At 37.3% G+C, this 21,912-nt stretch overlaps 1 protein-coding gene across 1 annotated transcript; it reads right to left on the reverse strand.

Annotated features, from left to right (window-relative positions):
• Positions 1-10,277: 10,277 nt before the first annotated feature.
• Positions 10,278-16,727, reverse strand: LOC110729873 (lysM domain receptor-like kinase 3). Its single transcript, XM_021909661.1, has 11 exons — positions 15,737-16,727; positions 13,885-13,962; positions 13,084-13,383; positions 12,600-12,745; positions 12,376-12,465; positions 12,164-12,269; positions 11,849-12,000; positions 11,647-11,744; positions 11,425-11,569; positions 11,196-11,303; positions 10,278-10,867 (listed from the first exon to the last, which is right to left on the reverse strand). Exons 1-11 carry the CDS (start codon positions 16,344-16,346, stop codon positions 10,703-10,705), a joined length of 1,998 nt encoding a protein of 665 aa, XP_021765353.1. The 5' UTR covers positions 16,347-16,727; the 3' UTR covers positions 10,278-10,702.
• Between the last annotated feature and the right edge of the window lie 5,185 nt (positions 16,728-21,912).

A 21,912-nucleotide genomic window follows, 5' to 3' on the forward strand; every position in this document is an offset into this window, starting at 1 on the left:
GAAGAAAACAACTAAAATAACTACACTAAAATAAAACAAGAAAGATAAGAGAGATAAGGAGAGAGAATACCAACATGTACGAAGTAACTCCCCCAAGCTAAACGCGGCAATGGCCTCATTGCAGCTTAAGGAGAGCATAGCAATCTCGACGGCTCCTCAAAAGGAAGCGGAGGGGCCATCATCATCACCACCAACATCATCATCATCAACATCATCATCATCAACATCATCATCATCAACACCATCATCCTCGACACCAGCTGTGCCACTGCCACCTGCCATATCTCCCGCACCGGGAAAGTGATACCAAGAAGGATGGGGACCATCCCTCGGGATATACCCTTGCCTGCAGAAGTAGTCATAAACAGGATACATAGACAAGCGAAAATCCTGCTGGCCTGCGTTAAGCTCCCGAAGGTTAGTCTCTATGGTCTGGACTCGGGTAGAAAGGTCCAGCTGACCTACCCTAAGCTCCCTAATACCGGCCATAATGGCCTCGTGATCGCTAGGAGGAGGCGGAGCAAGGGAGGAGGTAGAGGGTCCAGCAGACTCTCTCCTAAAATAGGTCCTAGTGGGGGCAGCTGGTACAGGGGTAGACGAATCACTAGGGAACTGGAGAAGGTAGGAGGGCTGGTGAGGCATAATCTTAGTTAGGTCAGGGGAAGGTAAAGCACAAAAAGCCTGTTGGTTCTCCCTATGATCCAACTAAATCTATTAAAATCTATGGATAACCAACCCGCAGTAGTGAGATAATGCTGATCTAAGGTAATGGGGCCAGGCACTGGGCATCGGCTGGCTTCATCAAAAGCCTTCCCGAAGTGCTAGGTGAGTGACAAGGCCTCCTAGGACGATAGGAATGTTAGAGCGTTCACCATTCGATTTAATTGTCGTATAAGTGGTGCCTTGCTTTTTAAGGTGAAGGGCAAACAAGTGTGCAATATTCATTTTAAAGTCTCCATCCTCATCCCCACGCCTTAAATAGCTACCTAAGATCGAAATCTCGTCCGACCTAACATTATTAGGTTCGATTCTACCAAAAATAGTCCACCCAGTGAATCTAGTCCACAGCCTAAGGACTGGTTGGTGGATTTTGTGTGAAAGGGCGTGCTGGAAAGATTCAATGTTTTCACCAGTCATAGCAAACCAAAGTTCCCCAGAAATGAAGCTACTAGGTTGCACAGTTAAGCCGGTACAAGGAAGTCCAAACTTCCTAGCAAAGCCTTCTAAGGACATTCTATGAGACCTATTCAGCAACCTATACACAACATACTTCACCAAACCATTCCTACCCTTTTCAATATCAAATGAGCTCAAAAATTCAAGAGTTAAATCTTCATAAGTTCTATAGTTCATATTGAATAGTTGAGACATTCCTAATTTTGCAAACAAATTCTTACATTCCGAATCTATTCCTAGCTTAGAAAGCAATGAACGGTCAAAGAATCGGGTAGGGATTACCTTTCGGCGCGAGAGCTCGATGAACCGCTGCTTTTTGGTTTGGGAATTCCGGAACGAAAACCACGTGTGGGCACCCGGTTACACTTTCCAAGTCCAATTGTGGTTGTTGTTGGGGTGTGCTTCTCGTTCTTTTCCTTTGAGACATCTTCAAAAGCTCGAAATTATGTGAGTGGTGAGATAGCCTGGGGTTTTCTTGAGGTTGAACAAAGAGGAGGGACGGAGTTGCAGAAATATTTTGCAAAAAAAAAAAAAAAAAAAAAAAAAAAAAAAAAAAAAAATTGGGTTTGTATGGTGAATTTGAGGGATTTGATTGTTGAATCTTGATGAAATTGGATGGGAGATGAAGTTAGGGTTTTAGAATTGGGGATTTTTTAGAGAGAGAAAGAGTAGAGGGTATGAGAGTTTGAGGAATGGGAATGAGAGAAGATGCTGAAATCCTAATATAAACCCGCAGGATTCCATCGCGCCCGATCGGGCGCTCTTTGCCCGGTCTGACCGGGCGAAGAAGACTGGACTTCAATTCCTTTTTTTTTTTTTTTTTTTTTTTTTTTTTTTTTTTTTTTTTTTTTCAGATTCTGCTACTCGCGCCCGATCGGGCGGGCTTTGCCCGGTCTGATCGGGCGGAGAGAAGCTTAGCTTCATACTCTTCTTTTTGGCTCTCTGTTTCTCGCGCCCGATCGGGCGGAATTTGCCCGGTCTGACCGGGCGAAGAGCAAAAACGCGATAACTCGATCTTTGACTGCTCTCTTGACATCCCACTTCGTGCTTAGCTTGATACTCTCTGTAAAACAGCATAACACAGACATAAACTGAAAGATAAAGTATAAAATATTAAGGAAAATAGAAAAAAGAATCGGTTGCCTCCCGCAAGCGCTTGTTTAGAAGGTCATTAGCTTGACCGTATTCATCCTCATTGAGTTTGTGGCGGGGAAGAGAATGTGATATCTGACTTCTCTTCAATAGGATCTCCCGCTCGATAGTGCTTCACCCTTTGTCCGTTGACTTTGAAGGTGCCCCCGGTGTTGTTCCATAATTCAATGGTGCCATAAGGATATGCTTTGTAGACCGTGAAAGGGCCCGACCATCTTGACCTGAGTTTCCCTGGAAATAGTTTCAACCTTGAATTGAATAGAAGGACTTGATCTCCTTCTTTGAATTCTCTTCTTATGAGGCCCTTGTCGTGCCACCTTTTTGTTTTCTCCTTATAAAGCTTTGAACTCTCATAGGCTTCGAGGCGGAGCTCATCTAGCTCATTCAACTGCAATAGCCTCTTCTCTCCCGCGGCCTTAGCGTCAAAGTTCAGGCTTTTGATGGCCCAAAATGCTCGATGTTCTAGCTCGACGGGTAAGTGACAAGCTTTTCCGTATACAAGTCTGTACGGGGTTGTACCTATTGGAGTTTTGTAAGCTGTTCGGTAAGCCCAAAGTGCATCATCAATTTTGTCAGCCCAATCCTTTCTCGTTCTTGCAACTGTTTTCTCTAGGATGGACTTTATCTCTCGATTTGATACCTCTACTTGGCCACTGGTTTGGGGGTGATAGCCAATTCCAAGTTTGTGCTGCACTCCATATTTCTTCAACATTGCTTCGAATCGGCTCTCCATGAAGTGTGTTCCCCTGTCACTAATCAACACACGTGGGATACCAAATCTATTGAAAATGTTTTTCTTGAAGAATTTACTTACCACACGGGCATCATTGCTTGGTGTAGCAATGGCCTCAACCCATTTTGACACGTAGTCAACGGCTACCAAAATGTATCGATTCCCCTTAGAGGAAGAGAAAAGGCCCATGAAATCTATCCCCCACACATCAAACAACTCGACCTCGAGTATGTTGTTGAGTGGCATTTCGTTCCTCTTGGAAATATTTCCCGTTCGTTGACAACGGTCACAGGCCTTGACATAGGAGTACACATCCTTAAACATAGTGGGCCAGTAAAATCCGCATTGTAGGATCTTTGCAGTTGTTTTCGAGGGGCCTGCATGTCCACCACAAGGTAAGTCATGGCAATGAGAAATTATATTGCTTACCTCACTTTCGGGAATGCACCGTCTGATCACTGCATCGGCACATAGTTTGTACAAGAAAGGGTCTTCCCAAAAGTGTCGGTGTGCCTCATAAAGGAATTTCTTCCTTTGTTGATAGGAGTAACCGTGAGGCATTGTACCTGTAGAAAGATAGTTAGCTAAATCAGCATACCAAGGAGATTCAACCTGTAAAAGAGCTAACAAACGCTCAACGGGAAAAGAGTCATCAAATGGGAGGTTATCCTCATCCTCCTCATCAAGGAGGAGGCGAGAGAGATGGTCTGCGACGACATTCTCTGTCCCCTTCGTATCTCTGATCTCTATATCATAATCCTGCAATTGGAGGATCCATCTAATCAACCGCGGCTTGGCATTGCTCTTGCTCATCAGATATTTCAATGCCGCATGATCTGTATGGATAATCACTTTCGACCCAACTAAATAAGAATGAAACTTATCTATTGCATATATGACAGCTAGCATCTCTTTTTCAGTAGTTGCATAATTCATTTGAGCAGGGCTAAGAGTTTTACTAGAGTAATATATAGCATGCAATTTCTTATCCTTTCGTTGCCCCAGGACGGCCCCTATCGCATAATCACTAGCATCGCACATGATTTCAAAGGGTAGGGCCCAATCCGGGGGTTGTATAACAGGAGCAGAGGTTAAGGCTTCCTTCAACCTGTTAAAAGCTTCAAGACAAGCATCATTAAAATCAAATTGGGCGTCCTTAGCTAACAGTTCAGTTAAGGGTCTAGCAATTTTTGAAAAATCCTTGATAAACCTGCGATAAAAACCTGCATGGCCAAGGAAACTTCGTACTCCTTTCACAGAATTTGGAGGGGGAAGTTTCTGTATTACCTCTACTTTGGCTTTGTCCACCTCAATCCCTTTGTTTGAAACTACATGGCCTAAAACGATTCCCTGTTGTACCATAAAATGGCACTTCTCCCAGTTCAATATCAGATTGACATCCTGGCATCTATGGAGCACCTTTGTTAGATTTTCAAGACAAATATCGAAAGATGAACCATAAACAGAAAAATCATCCATAAAAACTTCCATAGAATTTTCTATGAGACCTGAGAAAATAGCCATCATACACCGTTGGAACGTGGCTGGGGCATTACACAGTCCAAATGGCATTCTGCGATATGCGAAGGTGCCATATGGACATGTGAATGTAGTCTTTTCCTGATCACAAGGGCGGATGGGGATTTGAAAAAAACCGGAATATCCATCCAAGTAACAGAAAAAGGAATGGTTAGCCAATCGTTCGAGCATTTGATCAATGAAAGGCAAGGGGAAATGATCTTTACGGGTGGCTTTATTTAATTTTCTGTAATCAATGCACATCCGCCACCCTGTAACAGTTCTTGTGGCAACAGGCTCGCCTTTGTCATTCTTGACAACTGTCATACCTCCTTTCTTTGGTACTACTTGTACAGGACTAACCCACTTACTATCTGAGATAGGGTAGATTATTCCTGCAGCAAGCAATTTGAGAACCTCTTTCTTGACTACCTCCATCATAGTTGGGTTTAGTCTTCTTTGAGGTTCTCTAGAGGAGGCATGATCGTCCTCAAGAATGATCTTATGCATACAAAAAGAGGGATTAATACCCTTGATATCATCAATGGTATACCCAATAACATTTCTATATTTTCTTAAAACAGCGAGAAGTTTCTCTAATTCAATGTTATTAAGCTCAGCATTAACAATAACAGGGTATGTATTTTTGGGACCAAGATATGCATATTTAAGATTAGATGGAAGGGGTTTCAACTCTACCTCGGGAGGCGTTGAACTCTCCCCAACACTCGATGTACTAAGGACTTCCTTGACTGGAGCGATGATTGGATTAGCTTTTGCGTCTTCTAGTAGCCTCGTGTACTCCCTTACTTCCCAATCTTCATCATGGATACTTCCTATCAACACCGTTTCAAGAGCATCTTCCTTTTTGATCAGGGGAAGTTGTTCTTGTTGTAGATCATCGAGGACATCCACTTGACAAATAGTCTCACCCATAGACGGATTTCCCATAGCATTCAGTAATGAATACTCCATTTTCTCATCCCCTACTTCAAATGTTATTTTCCCATTCTTCATGTCAATAATTGCACCTGCAGTAGCTAAGAATGGTCTACCAAGAATAATAGGGACATGGGCATCTTCTTCCATTTCCATAACAACAAAATCACATGGAATAAAGAATTTACCAACTCGCAATGGAACATCTTCAAGTATACCGAGGGGAAATTTAACTGACCTGTCTGCAAGTTGCAGAGATATCCTTGTAGGCTTTAGCTCACCCATTTGAAGCTTTTCGCAGATGGAGAGCGGCATAAGGCTTACACTTGCACCAAGATCGCATAGCGCTCTATTGATCTCTATATCTCCCAGCTTCACTGGGATTGAATAGCTGCCTGGATCACCTAGTTTCTTAGGAAGAGTGTTTTGCAGAATGGCACTACATTCTGCAGTTAGAGAAACAGTAGCATTCTCTGCAAGCTTTTTCTTGTTAGATAGCATGTCTTTCAAAAACTTTGCATAAGAAGGCATTTCAGAAATTGCATCCAAGAACGGTATATTAATGTGAAGTTTCTTAAGGATGTCTAGAAATTTACCGTACTTTTTCTCTAACTTAGCCTGGGCTAACCTCTGTGGAAAAGGGACGCTTGGAATGTATTCCCGTGGCTTTTCTTGAACATCATTCCTTGGAATTGGGCTGTCTGGATCTCGCGCCCGGTCGGGCAGTGATTGCCCGGTCTGACCGGGCGAAGAAGAGCTGCTTATGTTCTTTTGTTTGTCTGGAATTTCTTCGTGCGCCCGATCGGGCGGACTTTGCCCGGTCTGACCGGGCGAAGAAGAAATTCGCACATTCCCCTGTTTTTCGTCGACTGCTTCTCGCGCCCGATCGGGCGGACCTTGCCCGGTCTGACCGGGCGAAGAAGAACTTTGCCGATTTCCCTGTTTTTTCACTCATTCCCTCAATATCTATCGTTGATGGTTCCCTTACGGGAAGGCCTTCCAACTGTTTTCCACTCCTTAAAATTACAGCATTCATGTGCCCCTTTTGTGGTTGCTCTGTTTGGCCAGGAAACGTACCCGGTGTTTTTGAAGATTGGCCGACTTGATGAGCAAGTTGGCTTATTTGATTTTCCATGAGCTTATTCTGGGCTTGTAACTGTTGGATGGAATTATTTGTGGTGTTGATGAAGTTCTCCATCATTAGTTCGAGATTGGATTTTTGAGGGGGTGGTTGCATGGGTTGCATGGGTTGTTGTACTAGGGGTGGTCTTGGTTGGAAACCAGGTGGATTATAATTGTTGTTTCGAGGTGGGGGCGGAGGTGGATTTTGCTGAGCTTGGGTGTTTTTGTATGAGAAGTTTGGGTGATTCTTCCAACCTTCATTATAAGTATTAGAATGGGGATCGTATGGTCTTTTAGGGTTGGAATTGTAGAAGGCATTGGCTTCCTCAATTGATACCTCATTCGAATTTCGTGGGCAATTAGGTGCGATGTGACCTTGAGTATTACACATTTGACAAGTTTCTAGCACATTATTGGAAGATCCAGTTTGTAGTCTATCGAACTTGCTTGAAAGTGCCTGCACAGAACTAGTTAAAAGAGTTAGAGCATCAACATCTAATTTACCTCCTTTCTTGACATTATTTCGGCCGCCTGGGTGATAGTTGTCATTGGCTGACATCTTCTCAACCAGCTCCTTTGCTTCGGTTGGATTTTTAGTTAGAAGGGAGCCTCCAGATGCGGCGTCGATATAGATCCGGAACTCATGGGTTAGACCATTATAGAATGTTTGGATTAACATCCATTCAGGTATGCCATGATGGGGGCACTGTCTCTGTAACCTCTTGAATCTCCTCCATGCGTCATATAAGGATTCTTCATCTGATTGCCTGAAAGTGGATAGCTCGTTCCTTAATCTTGCAGTCTTTTCTTGTCCCAAGAACTTGACCAGAAAAGCTTTTACTAGTTTATCCCATGTATCAAAGGAACCAGAACCCTCATCTCTTAACCATTCCTTCGCCCTATCCCGTAATGAGAATGGAAAAAGGCGAAGTCTAAGAGCATCATCTGTAACACCATTCAGCTTCATAGTGTCACACTTTTCCAAGAAACCATCTATATGATTCACTGGGCAATCAAGAGGTGTGCCAGCAAATGAATCATTGGATATGAATTGAATAAATTGCGGTTTCAATTCAAAATTCTGAGCGGTGATAGGTGGTCTAATAATGCTAGAAAGGAGTCCGGTTGTTGTGTCAGGGATACCGTACTCCAAAAGAGACTTTGTTGCTTGGTCTTCCATATTTCTGTTACCTGCTCTTCTTCTACCTCTTCGTCTTCTTGCAGTCGCTTCAATTTCTGAATCGAGAGGCACTAAGTCGTCTGACCCTGAGTGACGTGTTTGCATACAACAAAGAACTAGGCAAAGAACATCAAAAACACAGGAGACAATAGCCGAAGCAACAAACAACGCTTAGTATAAACGAATCACGAAAAATCAATATGAAACCGTTAGTCCCCGGCAACGGCGCCAAAGTTTGATAGGCTTATCGCGTACCTAACAAAAATAACCTAACTATTCCTTCTAACTGTGTAGTAGGGCAAGTAAGGATCGAATCCCAAGAGACTATGGTTCATTCAATTAATCAGACTCAATTAATCACTAAGCACGTGACCAATCAATAATGGATGATAATAATCAACTAATTTATTAAATAACACAATTAACTAGAGGAAATATTAATCAATAAACTAAAGCATCCAAGATCAAGCATCACCACGATTATGATTGATAAACTAATAAATCTACCCCCAATATATAAATCAATTGACAAGAAGAAAAGCAATCCCTAATAATAATACCAAAGGTCTCTTCCGAGTTATCAATGGCTTCCCAAATTAACTATCAAGCCTACTTCCGTGGAATCAAGCGAATAAGGGACATTAAACACCATGCCTAGATTCCTAATTATTCAATCATCTACTTCCGTGATGATCTTCAAACCCTTAATTGAAATAACCTAATCCCGTTAATACCCAACTTCCGTTGCAATAAGAACAAAGGGATGATAACAATACTAATTATCCCTAATCTAGTATTGGCATAAACACAATCAATTAAGCATGTCAATTGGGATTATTATTGGGGAATTTAAAGATCTACTTTATACATCAATCATAATCGGGCTTAGCAAGATCCCGGATTAAGGAAACTACTCACAAATCATAATTAAATCAAAAACAAGATCTAATAGAGAACACATAATTAAAGAACTATAAAATAAATAAAAGAGATGGAAAGTAAGAAATACCAAATACTTCAATTGATGATCTTGAATTCTTGAGGAACAATTAATAAAACTAGGATTAAAGATTGAAATTGCTTAAGAAAATAAAACTAGGGTTCTTGAGAGTTTTCTAGGGCTTAAGGAGAAAACTAATGAAAAACTAACTGTCTAAAAGTTAATTACAAAAGGGTATTTATACCCCCAAAAGATAATATTTCGGAAAAATAAGAAAATACGCGTTCTTGAGCTTTGCCCGGTCTGACCGGGCGGACCTCGCCCGATCGGGCGGAGGAAGGCTGCGTAAAATACGACAGTTTTCCTTCTTTGCCCGGTCTGACCGGGCGAACCTCGCCCGGTCGGGCGCGCGTAACACGTTTCCAAAATTGCATCTCATAACTTGATTTCTTCATCGCCCGGTCTGACCGGGCGAATCCTGCCCGATCGGGCGCGCGTTGCACCGTTCAGAATTGGGCTTCTTCCTGTGAACTCCTCATTGCCCGGTCTGCCCGGGCAAGCCATGCCCGGTCGGGCATTCCACATAAATTGCAGTTCTTGGCTATCAACTCTTCCGAATCTACTAAAAACACGTCCAATTGCCTAGAAACGCTTCATATTCCTGAAAAGCTTACTAAAACAATCGAATACACTAAAGAAGAGATTGTTAGCAAGAAATAGCTCCGTAGAGCTCAAAACCATGTAAAATCATGCAATCAAACCGGGGAAAACCATTGTATAAAACACGTATATCACTTGGACACTAACAACCCTCAGTTACATCTCTTTGAACCTGCACTCACCCCAGAACTGCTCCTAGACATCTCTTATTTCTATAAAATCAAATTGCAAAATTTTTTTTAGGCCACTAAATTTTTTCCACAATTTTTTGAATGCAGATTATGTGATTCTGTTGCTGTTCAAGATGAAATATGGAGCCAAATATATATAGCCTCTGATTATTTTTTTTTTTTTAATATGACGGCTAGTTGCAACAGCCATTGTTGGAACAAATTGAAAGTTCAGTACCTTCCCATTAATTGTGTCAGAATTTAAATTTCCTTTTTTTTTTTTTAATTTTATTTTGTTGTTAACCGGTTGTTGTAGGTGGGAAACTTTAGTACTCTATCGGGAGTACCTTGCCTAATACAAATGAAAGTTCAGTACCTTCCCTGATACAAATTACAAAGTTTAGTACTCTGTAGTGTATATTACTCGTTCATACCCAAGTACAATTCACAACTATAAGAAGCTTATTTGAAACAAACAAGTTTAGACAAAAGATACTCTGGTGAAAACTGAAAAGATCAAAACCTAAACACCACAGTTTAAAAACATGGAAATTGATCTGTATGTGCAGGCAGTTAGGCCATCGTAAAGAAACAATCTTCACTTCACAATTAGTCCAAATATAGCCTAGATTCACAATTTGCCAAAACGTGCAAAGAACAGCACCAGGAAACAAACGAATGGCTAAATAGAGAAGCATAATCTTAGTAATAGCTGTTTTTCTATGTTATCTACTGTACAACATAAAAGTATAAAACACTGGTGCCCTTTAATCTATAAAACTTAGGCCTGATTGGTACATGCCTTACTATAAGGACAGAACAAGATATTTGTATATACAAAACACGGTATACGGCCTGACTAATACATCTGAGAAATTCTATTACAGCTATCAATGTTCAATGAATTGAACATTTCTTACAGATTTTGAGATTTTGTGAGAGCGCAAAAATTGAAGCCAAATGGATAAGTGGAATCACTAATTCACTACCATCATAGCCCTCTGCTACTGTACACATTAGATACAAGCAAAATTGAGAAAACTTTGAACATTTAAGAGCTGAGATTTCGAGATTCAATATCAAAATGCAGTGATTGACACACTAGTCCTCTTTCATCGTCCTTGAACAAGCCCACTGAATACTTGGCTGTTCCCAGCGAGTGTTGCTTCCCATTCCACAGAAGAAAGAAGGATTTGCGAAAGAGCTATCACGATTTGCTTCATGTCTGGTCGCAAGATGGGATCATCATCAACACATTGCTTTGCCAACATGGCCACCTGTGCAGATGCAATGAAGAAACAAAAGAGGAATATAAATTGCTTATTTTACTTTATAGAAACTCTAATAATGATTTTTTTTTGAAATTCTATCTACTCGTCAAAAGAAAAGTTAATTATGATACAGCTTTTCCATCCCATTATAACGAGCTTAGAGTTAACATTGCTTTAACCCTGATACAAATTTTCAGTGTGTTTTGGTCTAGGCTGTTGTATTGGGATACTTTATAACAGTTCTTGTCACCCAATGCAATTGGAGGATATGTAAAACGGGCTCTTAGGTTGTGTTGCAATGTTCAGTCAGAAATCATGAGCACACGTATCTCACCTTATATACACAGTCATGTGGATACAAATCCATTAGATTGGTATCAATGTAGTCCCTCAAGTTTGACATGCCCATTGAATCAGGCACATGCCTCAGTACAGCCAACATCTGCATTTTAGCACCATTTAGCAATAATCAGTTCACATGGATACTACAGGGTAAAGAGTCTTAAGACAAAGTAGATATATTCTCATCTTTTCTAGGAGTATATTAATTAGATTGTACTTACGATCGAAACAAGTGATCGCCTTTCTGGACCTTTAGGCGTGCTTTCAGTTCTTATTACAGCTTCCTTCCCAGATATTAACTCAAAAAGAACCACACCAAAAGCAAAAACATCACTTTTGGTTGTGGCAAGGCCATTGCTCAAGTACCTATATAAAATAGAGATCAATAACCAAACTATCCTTTAAATAATCAATATGCAACCTTAAGATGGGTATGTACTCACTCAGGAGCTAAGTAACCATAAGTCCCAACTACTCTTGTTGCCGAAGCTTCTATATCACCAGCTGTACCAACAAGTTTTGACAGCCCAAAGTCTGATATCTGAAATAAACAGCTGAATTATAGATTCCAGCATCAACCAATCCCACCTTCTCACCTTCCTGACTTACAAGAAAAGTAAGAAGAGAGACAAGCATAGTAATTACCTTTGCCCTAAAGGCTCCATCAAGCAAGATATTGCTTGATTTAATATCTCGATGAACATAATGAGCTTTTGTGTGCTCATGAATATACTCTAAGCCTCTAGCAGCATCAAGAGCTATCTGAACCCTCATAATCCATGAAAGAGATGTATGCCCTGCACAGCAACCATTAGGTTCTTTAGTTAACTAACCTTTATCTTAATTAGCCAGGTAGATCAAATGGTAAAGCCTCAAAATGAAGCTAGTAATTTGTAACCTAGGAAGATGTAGAAGAACATAAAGAAAGCAACTTCAAAAAAGTAAAGACAAGTAACAAACCTTTATTATGAGAATCATGTAAATGGCTCTTCAGCGAACCTTTTTGTGCATACTCGTATATAACAAAGAGCTCATCATCAGTGGCTGCATAACCAAGCAACTCCACCTTATACAGGAGAAAAACGAGTCATTCAAAAATTTCAAACTGACTCTAAAAAGGGTTTTTGTTAGTAACAAAGGAAGTTATCAGCATTGTCTTTTATAGAACTTACCAAATTTGTATGATGAACCTTACATAACAATTTCATCTCTGTCAGAAATTCTTTAGTTTTAGTTGCAGTCATTCTCTTGATTGCTACCTCCTATATGAATCATCCAAAGTAAGTCATCACAGGCTCACAGCTTGCCATGAGCAATTATTGGGAAAAAATAAATAATGCTCATAGTAAATGGAGTTAATTTTGAGAAGAAATCTTTACACTGCCAAGCATTTTACCTGGTCATGGAGAAGACCATAATATACCGAACCATAAGCTCCATGCCCAATAAGATTTGATTCAGAGAATCCTTCCGTTGAAGCAAGGATATCTTCATAGGTGAAGGTAACCGGCTTTTCCACTTCAAAAGCGTCGTTGCCTATGGCTGGATAAAATTGGAGGATACTTAAGTGAGGACATACATGTAATATCTAATGACTAGCCTAATTTTTACATAAATGAAACAAAGGTCTCAAGTACAGCAGAAAACTTGTTATGACCAGAATTAAGGCGAGGTCTACCCAAAAAAAATTCTTAGTTAAAACATTTTACTTAAAGCCCAAATAAGAGCAATACCATTCTTCTCTTTTACTTGTAGGGGTTACTGATGGTTTGCCAAATAACAATTGTAGAACAAGGATTTTACAACAGCCAAAATTACTACCAAATTCACAAGTCAGATATCTCTTTATCATTTTTCAACAAATTTCTAGAGAGCAATACCTTTAGGAATGTTTATTTGATGTTGGTTGTTTGGTTCAACAACACTTTGTTTCCAATCATCAGATCTACTGCAGAACCTTCTAGAAGCACAACAGAAACTAGTATTCCGCAGAACATGAAACTTGTGTGCACGTCTCTCACTAGGATCTTTTGCATGACCTTCTTGCTCACTCTGGGAGCAGATTGACGATTTGAACACAACAATAAAGAGTACAAGTATAACAACCACAGCTAAACCAACTCCCAGGCCTCCTAGTATCCATCCAGAAGGCATATGCTCCTTGTGACTTGTTTTGTTTTCTGTCAAAGGATTATCACACGGTCAATAGAGTTTCTATCATAAGACATGAAGCAGATGCTCTCTCACTAGGCATAGTGGTACCAGAAAGAAAATCCTTTTTCTTATAGGCTTAACTCACAAGTGAGAAGAAAATTTGGAATAACCTTAAGCAGAAACTCTAGTAACCTGACTTTATATGCTAATTAAATCAGAATTTGGTTTTTCTGTTTAGAAAAATGGTAAAGCCAAAAACACAAAGTCAACTTCAGATTTTCCAGTTGGCAAAAACAATCCCAGAAAATGGATTAGAAGTTTAGAACCTAGATCATGGTTGATTACATTATTGCACTAGTCTAACCTGACATTCTCTCAGCAGAGGTTGTCATTAAAGCTCATTACCATGCATCATCAACAATGATGTGCTTTGATTTTATGATTATTACACTGACAACAGGGTTGTAGCTACCAATTAAATCATTGATTTTCTTATTTGTCTATACATCTAAAACTTATAGTTATACCTTTGACATCAGCGACTGATGGAGCAGGCTCTGGAGCTGGAGGCTTACTCGTCTCTATTGGATATGGATCGCCAGGAACTGGAAAAATTAAAAGAAGACTTAATGAATCAGGGCATGATGCAGGGATAAGGTTCACCACAGAATCTGTTTGTAATGGAAACCATTGTGTGGATAGGAAAATACACTCCATCATCAGCAGTAATCACAAAGATTTAGGCTTTCAACAGTTTTAATCAAAATTTATACGAGTTAACAATTCCACCATAACAAAGATTCTAAATAAATAAATATATTTTTGTTTACCACATATTTTCCACACGATTACATATTCTGCTGTTTAACAGGAGATCGCTGCATCCCCTGCCCTCAAACCTCCTACAATCCTACTTTCTCAGCTTGCTGTTCTACTAATTGTGAACAGTAGGTCTCACCCAATTGAAGGAGAGCTCATTACATTAAGTTCTGAGAATCGCTCAAGTATTCCGGATCACTAATTTACCAAAATCAAGGCTTTTACCCTTATAGAAAACAAGGATGCTTCCGCATCACAACCAAGAACTACGCTGGTCAAATGATACTCATTTATTATGTAGTTGATCCAATCCTCAACCAACCCTTATTTCCTCCTTCTAAGTGAATGACAACGAAATAAATACACATGCCACGATGGTGCTTATTTTGCAGCTGACATCATATCACCAAAGATATTGTCCATATTCTAAATCCATCCTCAACTGAACAAACCACCACACACAGTCCACACATTCAGCTGCTTACCAGCTTCTAAACAAGAGTTGGTGCATTCAAAAGGTCCAAACTCATCATTTGATCAACCCGTTTGATTATCTCGAATTCATAATAAACAAAATTTCAAATCAAACCCTTAATCACCTTTCGTGAGAAACTGCAAATGATAGTTAAGGCATTCAAAAGGGTGACACAATTGACCTCAGTATTAGTGTCACAAATTGACCTCACTATCTCTATATCTACTTTTTACAATGTTCGGAGACACCTAAACTGCCACTAATTTTCCAGTACCTCCCCAAATTGCATATAATATATACCAGCTCGGCCAAATGCCAAAACTGCCAGTATCATTCCAGTAACTCCCCAAATTTACCTTTTCTTTTCTAAAATTCCCACAAATTGAAAAAAAATTGACACAAGAATCTCAAAAATAGTAAACTTCCTTCCAACTTCTCTAGTACAAAAGTTAGCATTCTAACTATTCTATCCTTTAAGCATTCAAAGATACTTCATTAACTACAAGTCTACAATAGACTTTACTCTCTATTTCTTCTCACTATTTCTTTAGGGTGATACCACCTACTCCTATGTTCCAATTCTTACTCTTCTTTATCTAAAGCACTGGCCCTCTTCTTTTATTTCCAACTCATATTCACTTTTTCCGGTGCATAGGGATCAACAAAGGACAGTAATGTAGAAGGGATACCCAAACTCATTTTTCACTTTAATCAAATCAAATTTATAGAATAATCAACTAATCTTCACTATTTTGGTTAATAAGGAGACACGAAAGGCAATAATGAATACAGGATCCAATCAAATTCCTATTAATATTATGATAAACTTAAATTTTAATATAACCATTCTAAGAAAATAAATTCATTTTTTAATGGCAATGGTATAGACGAGATTCGATCAAGCTCATATATTCACTATAAGTCTATAACACACCCAAAACATGTAATAGCAAGTCTATAATCTCAACACCACCCCTAACAACAACAACAACAACAACAACAACAACAACAGCATAAACAAAGAATCAATAATCAAATCAAACTCATACACCAAAAGTTAAAAATTAAATAAAAAGTGGACTAACCTGAATTCAAAGGAATATAATAAAGTTGTCCAACAGTAATATTATCAGGATTATCAATCCCATTAACTTGCTCAATACTATCCATACTAACCCCAAATCTACTAGACAAAGAAGAAAGAGTATCCCCATCTTTCATAACATAACTCATCAAATAATTCCACAATCCACTTGAACACCCACATAACAACCTCACTGAAACCACTTCATTAACCCTTGCCATCCTACTATTACTGTTATTCTGTATCAAAGCCAAACCCTGATATGCATCATTCACCAAATCATTCACTAATCCACTACCATTTCTCACTGTAAATGTTGTTGTTGTTAAATAATCTCTCAATCTAGGGTGACAAGAACAGTTTTTTCTGACAAAGATGAAATCTTTATCACTATTTTCAACTGTTACATCTTTTGGGAGGACATCAAACATACTTTGGATTAATGGCAGAGTCAGATTTGAGGTGGGTTTTAAAGCTAAGAATGAAGCACAGACTCTGCCAGAGTCAGAACAATTCATGGGTTGTGTTGATGATATTGATGTAGGAAGTGTAGAGAGAGAAAGTAGTGAGAGAATGAAGATGGAGATTGAATTGAAGTGTAAAGATTTCATCTTTTTTGTGAGTTTGGATTTGTGGGTTGATTGTGATTGATTTAGTGAGATGGGGTTGATGAAATTTGAGAGAAAATGAGGAATTAATTGCTTGCAATATTAAGGGGGTTTGAAGAAGAATAAGAGCATAGTAATACTGCTATTGTTTGTTGTTGTAGGTGTGTAAGGTGGTTTTGTGTTGGTGATGGTGAGTAAGAATGAGCTGTTTTGTGAATACAGGGGTCACTGCAAAAAGGGGGTCTGTCTATTTTTGGGGTTGAACATTAAATAAAACAGTACAGTTTTACACTTTTACTAGTGAGGAGTTTATTTGAAGGGGGTGACTTGGGGTTTAAGTGGAACTGTTTAAATTAATTTACGAATCTAATTAGTCGCGAGGCAAAAGCTTCTGATTTTTTATTCTTTTAATTAATTACTCCATATTTATTGCCTGTGATTGTTTTTTTTGGGTAGGAAAAAAAAAAACAAAAAATTATATGGAGTACTCATATTAAATGAATAAATGGGTAGAATCATACACAAGATAATTTGATTTGAATTACAGAGTATGGGACAGAATAAGGTTTTTTAGAGGAGGAGGTGGAAGACCGGAAGGGATTTTTGTTTGAACTGATTTGAACTTATTTTTGTACAACTTATTTTGTTTTAAGTAAGATAAATTTAGTTAAAAAGTTTTTTTTTTTTTTTTGAACAACTTTTAGTTAATAAGATGAAACAATATACACTTACTAATTTACTATTATTATAGATCATATTAAATTGAAAAACTTTACAAGAATTTAATATATGTAATAGAGATATTGTTATATGTTGGTATAATTGTATATCTAATGAGTTATGAAATATTGAGAGATTCCAATGCATGAAAAGAATAATAATGCTATGTACATGAAAAGACATAGTAATATGAATCTGTTTTGACCCGTCAAAAAAAATATATGAATCTGTTTTGATTAATCATAATTTTTAGGATCACCTATTTAATGTTTTATAATAAATCGGAGTACTACAAGTCTACAAGTAATAATTGGAATAAAATTTAGTAAGAAACTTATCATCTTAAAGCCCATGGTAATACAATCATATCCCCAATTGTTATAATAAAATTTAGTAAGAAACTTATCATCTTAAAATCTGTTTTGCAAACTCATATCCCCAACTAGTAAAGAATAAACATGAGTTTGCAAACTCATGTTTATCCTTGCTACATTGCTGAATTTTAAGAAAAAATTGAAATAATTTTGAACTATTAACATGAACATTACCATATACAGTAATATTCAATCATAGCTCATAAACCATATACTAACCTACTAATTAAGCTATTATGCTAAGCTTAGTCTAGTGGAAAAGATAGCTTCTTCCAATTTTGAGGTTAGGGATTCAATTCCCACTAGCTAGAAACACTTTGAGGGTGAGGATTCATTATTTTTCCCTCCCACTTTTAAAGTATGTGACCGTAAATACTGAACTATACAAAAAACGTTAAACAAAAAAGTCTAAGTAAAAAGGCCAAAACAACTTTGAAACTAAGAAGTACTGATATAGAAAACCAGTATACTAGAAGTAAGATGAGATAAAGATAGCTTGATTTAAGGTTTGGTAAGAAGTGAATAGAAGGTGGCGCCAAAAACCCATTAACCCACCACATGAAGTCGCCAATTATAATGGCTCCACCACACGACTTCAGTCTCTTGACATTTTTAGTTGACCAACTCGATTTTGACACTCAATATTAACCACACAATTAACTTGAAAACTTTATTAACACTCCATTGTTTTAATTTGACTGTTTCATTTCTAGACAAACTTCGATTGCTTGTTTTTTTATATCACTCTCATCCAATCAACACTACGATGAGTATTTGTGTAATCAATTGTTATAATTGCATTGATTAGGAAAATAATTTTGGTAGTCCTCATATTTAGTTGGCACCCACTGGCTATGTACATTGCAATATTGCATACATGCATGCCATGGTCTTGTTGTGTCGAAATTTTCAAAATTTATTGCAGTCTATATGTAAGGCTCAAATATGCGTGCTAGCTATATTGTGCAAGAACCTAATTTTACTGATCTTGATATGTTATGTTAGATTGTATCATAATTTGTCATACTTTTTCTAAAACAGAAATGTTGCATAAGTCCGATTCATGATCCAATACACTTACAATTTACAAACATAATAACATGTCATGTCGTACTTTTTAGTGTAGGGCATGGCGACGTATCATGGGCCCACTCCGTAGGCAAAGAAAGAGGTTAGTTGAAAGCAAATATTTCTTGTTCTTGTCCAACTTTTAATGCTTTGCAAGAACTAAGCAAGAGTTCTACCTTACTTCGGCACAATTCAATACCATCCATATTTGTGAATAGAGCAATAGATAATAATGTGCTCTCACAATGAAGTGGTACAATTAAGGAGTATCAGAATCAGCTTTTGTGAGTAAGCTTAAACAACATACGGAGTAAAATTGATTGTCACAAAGCGTTAGAAGCTCGGAGTGGGACAAGCTAGCTAGCTATCTAGACAAAGCTTATAATTAAATACACTATTAGTAACTTAATTAAGTAGACTATTAGATTAGAAAGTATGTAAACTTTACTAATCAAATGTTATTATACTAATCTAGGTTTAATGTAGTATAATCCATAAAGGGTAGCAACGTGCATGTAATGTAGAGGCGCACGAGCGCATGCAATTTAAACAACTGTAAAGCAAATTAGTAATAATAATTTTATTCCTAATTACATTTAATTTTTTTTTCGACATATCCAACCTAGAGCTTAAGTCAAAAGCTTCTTCATTATGATTTTTTTTTAGGATTAATTAGAAACTCTGATCTAAATTAAAAGTAGCATACTAACTTTTTTGTCACATATAATTTTTCTCTTTTTTTCACGTTTTGTTTTTGCCTTTTTTCTGCTGGATTTAGTTGCCTCACTTTATCCGAAATTCTGGATTATTGATATACATTTCCAGCTGTCATTGTCTTTGAGTACTGTATAAATTGAGTTCTTTCTTTTTAACCTTTTTAGTGAACTGAACAAAGAAAAGGGATTACTGTAATTCATTACCACTTTAAATACAGTACTTCTGTATTATCATAGAGATTTAATTTATTTTGCATAATACTCCATTTGTTTCTATTTTGCGAGGATATAAGCATAATTTAAGATAAAGTTGTATTAAGAATATTATCATTGCCATTAGATAAACTCTTTCTTACAAAATTACAAATAATGAGTATGAGGGATAGCTCAAGTGGTAATTAGAGTTATTCTTCCGATTCATGATCCTAGAATCAATTCTCATCACTTGCCCTTGTGGCTCTTTTAACACCAAAAAAAAAATTACAAATAAACTTATCATTATCACAACTATAGAGTTTTCTTATTGTGTGTTAAATAGTTGTGCATGTTTATATTATTAGCACCATAGTATGTATGCCTATTGGTTTGCTAATGTATAGGATGGCAAAGTTGTTATTAAGTGGAAGTTTGTCACATGAAAGTGGGCCAAAGTGGAAGGAATTTTGGTGGAAAATATAATGGTAAAAAGTACTCCGTACCACTGTACATTATACATGCATAATAGTACACATAAATGTATCACTGTAGTATAATAGTACACATGAATGTACCACTGTAACATAATGGTACACATGAATGTACCACTGTAGAAAAAAATCAAACGAAAAAAAAAATTGAAAACCCCAAAACGCCCTCCTATATACATGTTAAATCAATAGGTGCTATGCGCCTATATGCACCCCAACATGCATACCCTCTCTATAAGAGACGATTAAAACTACGCGCTAGAGATTGATAAGTTTACATGTTTTTGATGCTCTACACCCAACAAACCCCTATATACTCATTTTGTCTCTTAAAGATTGTCATTTATCCGTCTATTAGGTTGAGATGTAATGTTGAGTTTTCCTTTATTTGGATATTTTTTTCACTTGTTCACTTACTTTATCTTTTTCAAGTGCACAACTTTACCAACTTATGTGCATACAATTTTATCCAAGCCTTAAAGTTAACAAAACTCGAAAAAAAATAAATAAAAAAAAAAACCCCAATAAATAATTAACAAAACTCTAAAAAAGCCCAATAAATAACCGTATTATTAAAGTTACGTACCATCACATATCTCTAAAGTATACGAGTACAATTAGTATACATTACGGAGTATCATTTATAGCCAGGCCATATCCAACCCCACCATAAACATACAATTGAACAATTATTTGATTTTGTTGATTGCATTGAATAACTATTTAGTCCCTTTTCTTCCCACAACTATGACAAAACTTAATTTTGTGTTGCTTTACTTTCAGTCTTACAGTCACAGCTTAATAGTAGTACGGAGTAATAATAAAGACAATGTGGTAATAATACTTCAATTCGTACTCGTATCATTTTGCTCCATCTTATATATTCACCTGAGCACTTTGCCTGCCACATGTGCAGTGAATCTCTAAAAAAATGATAATTAAATAAATAGATCCAATAATTAACATTTACTTTTTACTGTACTTTTTAAGTAACATCAATTGAAGATGCAGATCCACCATAAATAAGAAGTCACAAATTAAATAATTTAGGCTCTAAGACATTGAATGGTATCCAAGAATAGAAGTTGGATTATTATACGAATATTAAACTATGAATTAAGTGAGGTAATCAATGTTTACAAGCTGGAATTGCGGTACATAATCTACCAAACCTCACAAAATGGTCATCTATCTTAGTTTATTTTTGGTCCCATCATTTTTTGTCACTTAGCTTGATTTTCTATGTTATTATGTATTAATGTTACAAAGATAACAAGGGAATAACGGCATTCCTTGTATTCTATTGATAATTTATGTCTAATTGTCTCCATGCATAAAGAGAGTGACCTCAATTATCCTACATTGTTAGGTTTTCCACCACCTATAATAATAATTTGTTACGTTTAGGGTAAAAGCTTAAAGTATGTAATCTCATTAGCTAACGTAAAAATGCAAATATGACCGAGGTTGTTTTAAAGAAACTCTTTTATTAGAAAGTGAAAGCCTTTTGTCTGATATTGAAAATTTGAAAGGGTCAATTAAGAATATTTCACTGTAATTTACATTATTTAATGTGTGAACAACTCTTACTATGTGTTGGGCTAGAAATGGGCAGCTTCATGCACACATTACAGCTAGCAAAAGCATGACACTAATGTGGTGTGGTGTGTAATATTTTTTGGTTGACGCACGCTAAGGTTAAGAAATTTTCATATTGTTGCAAATCCAATCATCACGGTTTTTATTCTTCCATATTCTCTAAAATGGATTGTGCATGATTGTCTCCAACTTCTCTAATTACGTTATGCTTATAAATTTACCAGATTTGAGGCTTTGATGACTAACACACGAAAAACTTACTTTTTTTTTCCTCTCTAAAAACTACTCATATTGATCTAATCTTAGCATGTGTGAGCTCCATCCTCTTCTTATTCAAATGCATGTTTTATAGAGTGTTGAATTTTAAGCATGAAAAAAATAATAACATAAGTAACTAAGCTAAAGC

This window comes from Chenopodium quinoa, unplaced genomic scaffold, assembly GCF_001683475.1.
Source record: "Chenopodium quinoa cultivar QQ74 unplaced genomic scaffold, ASM168347v1, whole genome shotgun sequence".
In the NCBI taxonomy this organism is placed as follows: Eukaryota; Viridiplantae; Streptophyta; class Magnoliopsida; order Caryophyllales; family Amaranthaceae; genus Chenopodium; species Chenopodium quinoa.

Excerpts from the sequence above, each read along its gene's own strand:
- LOC110729873 (XM_021909661.1), bottom strand. The coding sequence starts at position 16,346 with ATGAAATCTTTACACTTCAATTCAATCTCCATCTTCATTCTCTCACTA. Across the intron at positions 12,270-12,375 it reads AGGTTCATCATACAAATTTG|GTGGAGTTGCTTGGTTATGC; the intron begins GTAAGTTCTATA and ends CTCCTGTATAAG. Across the intron at positions 11,745-11,848 it reads ATGGAGCCTTTAGGGCAAAG|ATATCAGACTTTGGGCTGTC; the intron begins GTAATTACTATG and ends TGTTTATTTCAG.